General features: G+C 37.4%; 1 protein-coding gene and 1 pseudogene across 1 annotated transcript; both read left to right on the plus strand.

The window, feature by feature from the left end:
- Positions 1–2,489: 2,489 nt before the first annotated feature.
- dydc2 (DPY30 domain containing 2) lies at positions 2,490–6,722 on the plus strand. Its single transcript, XM_029456450.1, has 9 exons — positions 2,490–2,567; positions 2,842–2,996; positions 4,178–4,300; positions 4,687–4,845; positions 5,064–5,306; positions 5,475–5,622; positions 5,921–6,058; positions 6,291–6,437; positions 6,562–6,722. Exons 2-6 carry the CDS (start codon positions 2,850–2,852, stop codon positions 5,547–5,549), a joined length of 747 nt encoding a protein of 248 aa, XP_029312310.1. The 5' UTR covers positions 2,490–2,567; positions 2,842–2,849; the 3' UTR covers positions 5,550–5,622; positions 5,921–6,058; positions 6,291–6,437; positions 6,562–6,722.
- A 677-nt stretch (positions 6,723–7,399) lies between these two features.
- On the plus strand, positions 7,400–9,571 carry LOC115024631 (peroxiredoxin-like 2A; annotated as a pseudogene).
- Positions 9,572–10,064: the final 493 nt, after the last annotated feature.

Here is a 10,064-nt window from a genome sequence, read left to right on the forward strand (position 1 = left end):
GAGCGGCGCAGATAACACGTGCGGGATGTTCCTGCTGCAGCCAGAGCGCAGACTCCTCTCAGCATGAAGAGTTTTATTCAACCAATCCACCTGCACGATCCGATTTAGAAATGTTTTCTTCCCACAGATTACGAAATGTAATAATTATGTTATTACTATAATAAAGCCTACGTTTTATCAGATTCGCTCACTTACTTATTTCCTGGACCCGAGAGGTCATACATTGTATTAAATATTTATCGCTGAATAGCGCGTTTATTAGACTATTTTCTGAAGTTCTACCACTATTATTATTATTATTATTATTATTATTATTATTATTATTATTATTATTATTATTATTATTATTATTATTATTATTATTATCATTATTATTATTATTATTATTATTATAGAGTGTAAAACACACGCACATAGCCTAATAGAAAGTCAATTATTTAGATATCCATGTTTCAGTTCTTATTTTTAATGTGTGCAATAAAAAAAACAGTTGCCAAAAGGTATACCTATTACATAGTTGACTTTTGTGAATGTGCAATACGAGTAACAAAATCTTGACCAGCTGGTTTTAACATTTGACATTTGAGGATTTAAGTAGTGTAGTTTATGCTTTTCAGGTGCTGCATTTGTGGTTTTATTTTCTTTATTTGTTTTACCAGAAATAAGTGGAAGGACGTGATGTGCCTTACTTTCTTTTCATTCAAATACATATTTTCAAGAATAAACAATAAGAAACTAATATATTAACATGAAATGAGAATAACATGGAAAATAACATGAAATAAAAATGTTATAAAATAAAGCAAAAACAGACTAGGATAATTATGGTGATGAAAAGCACAACAGAAGTGAGAACCAGAGTCAGGAAATTAAAAATGATGGTGTTTGATGCTTTCTGATAAACAAGTCTGAACAGTTCTACCACACTAGTAGTCTACAACTAAGATCTATGCACAAATAATTAGAAAATAAACCTACCCCCCCCCCCACCAAAAAAGAAAAAATCCAGATATTAGGAACTAATAAAAATAGTTTAATGCCAGGGGATGGCATTATGACTTTCAATGTCCTATAGTCCATTTATTCAAAACATATATAATTAAAACTCATGTAGCTCTTGATCTCTCCTTGTTAGAAAAAGATCATCTTGAAAAACAGGTGGACATATTAAAATGTCAAAACGTCATCCACCCTCGTATGGTTAATGAAAGTGGAGATTAACAGTTCCTTGACATGTTCAGGGCCGATAAGTGGGCCAAAAACTCCTTACGGTTCTGATCTGATGTTTTGCCTTACAAATGAGAGACACAATACATTTCATGACATTGGAGTGAAGCTGTCAAAATATGAAGATTCTTTGATTACATTTGATCAAATATCCTGTGTATGTGCAGTGAGAGGGACAGGACTGCACACAGCCTGAGTCCTCCTGTTGACATGAAGGCTATATTTGGCTGAAAGGTGTGTAGTATGATTATACAAGGAAAATGATATCTGTGATTACATATGTTAACTGGGTGTTATCTGTTTCATGGAAACTCAGCCTGCTGCAAATTTTCCCACCTTCTCCCCTCCCATGTGAGAAAACTGTGCCAGTTTCAGGACAGGGTGCAAATAACATGACATTAAATATTGAAGAAAACTGGCCTTGGCTATGTCACTACCAAACATAGCCTATTAAACAGATATTGTTCCATATTCTACTTATACAACTACTCTTGGTGACATTCGGCTTAAGCAACAAATCATCTGTATGATTTGTTGGATTTGAGTGCTGCATTCAATACAGTTGAACTAAATTTGTGGTGGACCGTAAAGTAACACTGTGTGGTTGTCTGCAAGGATACATTTACAGTGTTCTCATGCCACCAGTTGGTCACATTATTTAAAAAAGAAAAATAGCTATGACAATTAAGACACAACATTTTACTTTCAAAGACTGGGTGAACATTGATTAACATTCAGTGACATCAATACATTAGTCCTTTTTCAACCAAAAAAAGGCTTTACATCTCTTATCTTAGCAGCTGTGACAAAATGAAGGACTAACCATTGCTCTGCACAATAATGTCTCCAAATCTGCTTTCTATTAACTGAAAAAATACCTAAGTTTTTCTGTCTTTTTTGCTTTTTTTGCTTTTTTTTGCTTTTTTGTAAGAATTGTGTGTCCATGAGGACATAAGGGGTGTACTTTTTAGTAGAATGACCTCCATTTATGTTTTTTTATTTTTGGCAGGATGACTATAAAAAACTTGAGATGTGCACCTTTTTTGTATTTTATTTGCCAAACTTGGGAGGGAAGGCAGAATATTTTGTATAAGACCAACTTGTAAAATAACTTGTAATTTTGTGATGAAATAAACGTTTTGACCACTGTAACTGTATTTCTGGTGTCTTGTAACCAATGAGTAGTAGTAGTCGTATTAGCAGTAGTAATAGTAGAGTAGTAGTAGCTAGTATCAACGGTAGTAGGAACCAGTTTAAATTAATTGAAGGGAGCATTACTGGCGTGACACCGTTACCATGGAGACACAACCATTACATCCGGACGACGCTCTGTGAAAAAGGTTTGTTTTGACGATGTCGTTTTATTGGTTTGGCTGCTAAATTGATTAAATGATTTATTACATTAAGCTAACGGCAGACATAATACACACACAACTTACATATACTTATGTATCGCTGAACGTCAAAAGGAGGAAGTTAAACTTGATTTCTTTGGTTATATTCCTGTTAACTGACTCAAGAGGTAGGTCGGTTTCTCCTCACTTTTTCAGTAGTAACGATATACGTTTAACATTAACAAAGTGGATTTACGTTGTATATCGATGGTTCACGCAGACAAAAACATGGACTCTGACTATATCAAACGGCACTTGGGGAAATGTCTGGCAGACGGACTCGCTGAAGTGGCCGAGCAGCGTCCCGTTAACCCCATCCAGTATCTCGCGCACTGGCTCTACAAATTCAACTCAAATGTAGAATATGAGACAAAGGTAAGCTGCTGTTCTGTTATCTGTCAGTAGAGGGCAACATGTGCAACATATTGTGAATACAGTGTTATGGGGTGTAGGCTCTACTTTTTGTACAGGGGGTACTATTGTATTTCTTTATGCCTATTTATGACCAATTCCTTCATTTTCATAAGTCTGTGTGAAAATGTATTTAAGGTTTAGGTTTTTATTGTTAATACAGGATTGTACAATGAAATGCAGTTGTAGCCCCCTCCATGCTACACACACACACTAAAGGAAAAAAGAAAAAGGAAAACTAAATTATATTTACAAGGAATATATACAGTCAAGACCATGTATATAGTATACATATACAAGTATACATGTACAGTATATACTGTATATTTACACACATGCATAACAAACATATACAATATGTGTAATACAAACTGAAAGTAACTAAGTACACCAAATTCTATACTTAAGTACAAGTCTGAGGTACTTTCGTTGAGTGATTCCATTTTCTGCCACGTTGTACTTTTACTCTACTACATTTATCTGGCAGCTAGTGACATTTAGTTACATTTGTTGAAAACTCATCATTTTCAAAATATGATACTTACATACTTACACTTAAGCCAAGTTTGAATGCAGATGTCTAATGTCATATGTCTTTTAAGCTACTGGATGCCTAAATCTAATCTAAATCTATCTAAAAGTACTTCTTGTCCCACAAGAAAAGAAAATAACTTCCCTATCAGAAGTTATCTTATGAATGCAGTAAGTGGGAAACACAGATGCTAGCTATTGAACTGTTAGTATACTCAAAGCTACTTCTACTTATACCTCTACTGCCATTACTAAAGCCCCGATCTTCAAATAGGTTTTGAGAACTGCAGTAAAGGATGACACAGACTTAGACTGTGTAAGCTCCCCAAGCTGAGTGCTATAACGCTTATAGGAGCTGTGACAACAAACAAACACTCACCTTTTACCTTTAGCTTGGATTCAGAAACTGATAACAGAGTTCTGCATGTCTGGAGATCTACGGCTGCCTCAGGCTCTTGAGATATAAAAGGTCAGAAAGTCAAAGCATTTACCAGCCTTAAATGGTGTCCTTTTTTTGTAAAACTACAGGTACTGTATCAATGGTGACAAAAGAGTAGGAAGGTCCCTTTTCTTAATCAAAGGTCATGTTGTTGTACCACTTTTTTTATTGACAGAAAAAGGCCAATTTGGCACTCCTGGAGCAGGAGCGGGCGAAAGCCAGAGAAAAGGCATTGGACCAGGAGAAGCTGAGGGACGAGGAGCGAAAGATCACCGAGGCCGTGGAAGAGTCTAAAAAAGTATGCTGTGTGACAAATTCCCTGTTTTAACTTAGACTCTGATTACAAAGAGTCAATGTAACTGAAGCTCCATTTACCTTTGTTCATATAAACCTCCTTCTAATACAATGTTTCTGTTCTGCTGGAGGGACTGAAGTCACTTTTGTTCCATTTAGTCATTTTCAGATACTGTTTTGTTATCCTTTAGAAGGAGAATTATCCCACACCTTCCGGTTTTGAGAAGTGAATTTTAAGCAAAGACCAAAAAGCTATAGGAGGAACATCATCAGGAGAAAAGTCATCACTTTAATTTACTTACACATGATCCAATAAGAGTACACTTTTTATTTTACATTACATTTTGAGCAAAATCCTTCAAGAGAATATCAACATCACCACATCAACAGATCTCTGTGAAGGATGATTCACCCAAGTCAGCCCCAACAGGAGCTGCTGAGGACAACTCACCTGTGGCAGAAGAGAAAACAAACACTCCTGAACCAGAAAAGCAGCAGGACACAGACAAACTCCAAACTGAAGCTAAGGAAAATGTCACTGAACCGGAGGTAATAAAAAACATAGAGCTAATAAATATATAAAATATAGATTTCAAATCTGTCCTTCTGGTGGTGGTGCCCGTCAGATCTTTTGCAATCACTTCTTTTGTTTATATTTTGATCTTTGATTCATTAGTTTTGCTGAGGTCTTTTCAGTGGTGCGGCTTATTCTAAAATGCATAACTCGCCCACCAAATGATTTTAAACGGTGTGTCTGTCCGGTGAAGGTTACAGATAATGTAACCAGTCCAGAGTTCCCTGAGAGAAAAGCTTTGGAGGCCAGTATTTCTTCCCTCTCTGAGGTCAAAGAGGAGTCTACAGAAATGCCTGTTGAAAAAACCAAAGTGGAGGTGAGGAGCGATCAAGAAGAAGAGAAAACAGAGGCGGAGCCAAGTGACAATCATCTAGAAGAGAAAACTGCAAACAGCGATCAAATAGAAGTAAAAGAAGTCGACCACGATGAGGAGAAGGTGATATGGCTGAATTACATCTATACTATTTTAGTACCATGATATACAATAAATGAGAAAAGCTAGGCGTTAATGTGAAACACTGAGAGAGCAGATGGCAAAACATCTGCTTAGGTTTCACTGTGACGCTGAAATGAGATGTTATTCTCTCTCACATTGGCTCTGCAGGTGGTTGGTGAAGCTGACACGACTGAGTCTGAGCAGACTGGAGCGTTACGGCTCGACTCCCAGACGAGACGCTGATGACTTAAAAACAGACAAAACAGAAGAGCTGCAGGACAAACAAAGCTCTCATTCCCCTCGAGACACAGTGAAGGTGATGAAATACACGTTATGTGGATGAGGATTTAGGTTGCAATGTTTACGCACTGAGCAGGACAGATAATGGACAGATGAACAGGGTGGTAAAGAAGATTTGAGGAAAAGTCAGCTGAAGATATATTAAACATTACAGGCCAGATGACGACAGAAAACAACATTTGAGAAGAGTAAGAAGATGTGCATTCCACTACATTTCACAAGTGATCTGGTGAAGAAAATACAGACAGGAGTCAGGCTGAGAAAAGGCAGATCTGCTAATCTAATTGTTCTACGTCACACCATTTCACCAACAGGTTGATGAAGATGAAACGGGTAAGTTTGAGTCAGCACAGCAGAGTGAAGGGCTCAAACCAGAGGAGACATTTTCTACTGAAGAAACTGAACAGGAGACACAAAAGTCTGGTTCTCCACTTCTTCAGGATGAGGAAAAGGTGGCTGATTTTTGCAGAATATATCTTCTGATATCCGTCTTATTTTTTTTGCAAACTAACCAGATAAGAAACACACATCGAGAGGGAGGCAGCAGTGTTTGAGTTTGAGAAACAAAATGTCCTAGCAACAGCAGTAGATAGTCAGCCAGACTGCAACAGAATCAAGAGACAGAAATGCAAAGATACATTTGTCTAATGCTTAACCAGAGCTGTTCTAACCACCTCATCTCAGGAGGCAGACGGGCAACGCAGCAGTCTGACCACTGTTAGCTCGGCTCCAGCTGACGGTGACGTAACAGTAAAGGGGACAGTGCTGAGCGAAAGCCCACACAAGGAGCCTGAACACTCTTCTTCTGACACGGAGGACGTCCAGGAGAAGGTAAAAATGAAAATGATTTATGATCAAGTGTGAAAACGACAGAGCTTAGATTGTACACTAAGGTTGGCCTTTTTTTTGTTTCAATGGTGGATAAATTGTAACAAAGCGTCGTGTTGCTTTTTAGGAAGAAGAACAGGATGCAGATCATACATGATCAAGGCAGTGTTTGATGAGCCATCTTTTAAGTTGAAATGATGTATAGCTTCAGTATATGTGTAGTTGGATGTGCAAATATAAAACATGCAAAGAAATAAACATTTATCCCCAATGATCTTTATTTATTTATTTAGTTTATTTCACTATCTCTGTGCCTAAATTGTGAAGTGTTTCTGACTGATTAAACTCCAGCTGAGCAGGCAAGAGGTGAAATTGTATTGTGATACGACTTCCTGCCTTGTGCATACAGTACAAGTAAATCTATAAATACACTTAACTTTAGGAATAATGGAATGTATTGCAACACTGTGTTTATTATTGTATAAACTTGCCACATTATTGCTGCCATGCAGTGGTGGAAGTAGACTTTTCACCTAAGTAAAACGTAGCAATTCTACAGTGTAGCAATACTCTTACAAGTAAAAGTACTGAATTCAAAATGTTACTCAAGTAAAAGTTATATTACCATCAGAATATACCTACAGTAACAAAATAACTTATTATGCAGAATAGCTTATTTCAGAATACTATATATCATATTATTGTGTTATTTCTTCTGGGTAGCTTAATCTATAACAATATATTATTAGTTGATATATATATATGTTTAACTTGAAATTACAGCTGTCAAACAAATGAAGAGCAAAAAGTACTATATTCACCTCCAAAATGTATTGGAGTAGAAATAAAATGGAAATACTCAAGTAAAGTAGGCTACGCATGACGGTGATTTTCTTCAGTGACCTTTGAACAGCAGGAGGAGGGCCCACGCTGCTGCTTATAATGACTGTTTTGTACATCATTTTTCGGTATCAGCTGCAGACTCGATGACGGCGCCACTTATCAAACACAGCTGCGTGTAATCAAGTCGTCCCTTCAGTATCTCGGTCAGAGACGAGGCTGTGTTTGGGAGGATCAACTTTAGCTGGAACATAAATGCGGTGCAGTCACAGAAGAATTGTCAAAGCCAAGATGCATTGAATTAAAACGGGCAGAGAAGAGAAATGGCGAAGAGAATCCTAACCAACTCTGTGGCTGCTATCGGCGGCTTCATTACTGGTGTTATGAACTATTTTACTGATATGTTTCTGACACCACCGCTTAGAGCCACTCTCAAACATTTGGAGGAGACTGAACTCAAAACCTTAAAAGGAGGTGAGTCACAACTTGTTTTTATCCACAAAGTATGCGAGAGTTATTATTTCATAAATGGTAAAAAGCGCGTGTGAGTGTTGAAAGGAGCTATTGTTAAGTTCAGTTGCACAACTCTTTTAGCCTTTGGCCTCATTTCTTCACGCAGAAATAAGAGTCCTGAAAGCGAAATCTCTGTGGGAGAGGTCTGGCGCTGTCATCATGGCAGTGCGAAGACCCGGATGATTTTTGTGCAGAGAGGTAATGTCATGTCAGTGTTTCCAGTGTCTAACTGTATTTTATTAAATAAGATATTTGCTTCATGAAAGGGGATTTTTAACCCTTTTACATCCCTTTTTCTATCTATCTATCTATCTATCTATCTATCTATCTATCTATCTATCTATCTATCTATCTATCTATCTATCTATCTATCTATCTATCTATCTATCTATCTATCTATCTATCTATATATATATATATATATATATATATATATATATATATATATATTCTCATTATCTCTCTCATAACCCCTGTCATAATTTTTCAGATTCTTACACAGCCCAAGTTAATCATGTTAAATAAATTAGGCAATGCATATAAAATGAAACTTTAAGAAATAACAACTGTACCCACAAAACCTTAAAAATGTGAAATGTACAACCCGTTTTCGATCTAAAATTGTAGTAGGACTGGTAGTTGTATACCAATTTATGTGCAGTGTATTTGTAGTAAATACACACTGAGTTTTTATTAACTGACCATTTATGTCCTCATTGGCTGCAGGAGGCTGCAGAGCTGTCCTCTCTGATGCCCCAGCTGGATGAGCTCGGGGTCCCTCTGTACGCTGTGGTGAAGGAGGATGTCGGCACCGAGGTCCAGAACTTCAGACCGTACTTCAAGGGGGAGATCTTCTTGGATGAAAAGGTTGACCTTATTTTCTCTAATGAATTGGTACATTGTGTGATCAGTTACCCACCCACCCCTCCTGAGGTTTTTCTTTTAATAAGAATCATTGAAGATCTGTGGAAAATCAGCTTTCGTCTGCATGAATGACTCAAGGCTTCTGGTTTGTCTTGCTTTGCAGAGGCGTTTTTATGGGCCCCGTGAGCGGAAATTGGGTCTGCTGGCGTTCCTGCGTGTTGGGGTGTGGATGAACGGCCTGCGGGCCTTTAAGAGGGGCTTCATGGGAAACGTTTTGGGAGAGGGCTTTGTCCTCGGTGGGGTCTTCGTCATTGGACGAGGACAGCAGGTAAAACCTCCTACAGTCAAGTTTGGTTCCAACAGTCATCCGTACACAATCAGTTGTTTAATTAAATGCATGTATTACATTACATGTCAAAGTTAAACAAGCGCACTTGGAACTGCATAATGAATTTCTTTTTGTTTATATTCTCCCACAGGGAATACTTCTAGAGCACAGAGAGATTGAATTTGGAGATAAAGTCAACACTGAGAATGTCATCCGAGCTGCCAGAAGAATAGCACAAGAACTTATGCCTTTGGAGAGTAAATAAGGCTTTGTATTATCCCTAAAGGATAAGATATTATATCTGTAAAACACAGAAAGTTTAGAACCATATAAATGACATCCAGCTATATGACCTCCAGCTATAAAGAATACGTTTGTTGGTGTACAGGTCTCGGGGAAAACCCAGGATGCATTTGTGGTATAACTGCGTAATAAGAGGCTCTGAGTGTGTTAATGATGGTCTGTCTTTAAACTCATGAGAGGGAGCAGACCTGATGTCTAACACTCTGTTTCCTGTGTAACGCTGTGGTACTGTTGTGTTATCTTGGGATCCAAGGAACCTTTGACTAATAAAACATGGCTTTGTGCTCTACATAGTTTGTTTGTTTGTATTATTACTCACTGCTTGGAAGTCATCTGAAGTCATCTGAAGTCCACTTGGCCGAGGCTGGGAATGTTTTCAGAGCCAACATCATCATGTACAATCAGTCTGGTTTCCTGCAGGGCCTTCTTTCACATTTAGTACTTATTGGTCAAAGTTTGTGGTTTCAGATTGAAAAGATTAAATGTAAAGATCTTCTCCTGAAAAAGGCTCCCTTCTTAATCAGCCTATACTTGTTGAGCAGAGAGAGAATTTGATCTTTCTTCCATCCTCAAGGCTGCAAAGAAAATTAACAAATTGGAGAATATTTTGAAATGCAAATTAGATTTAAGTTTGAGTATATGTTTCAGAGTATTATTAGGTTGCTTTACGGTTAATAAACCACAATGTACAATAAATATGTTTTAATTTAAAATGGATTCATTGAGACCAATTAATATAAGGTTATTTTTGCGTTAGAATCTGATGGGAATGATTTGCTTTG

This window comes from Cottoperca gobio, chromosome 19 (genome assembly GCF_900634415.1).
Source record: "Cottoperca gobio chromosome 19, fCotGob3.1, whole genome shotgun sequence".
Classification (NCBI taxonomy): Eukaryota; Metazoa; Chordata; class Actinopteri; order Perciformes; family Bovichtidae; genus Cottoperca; species Cottoperca gobio.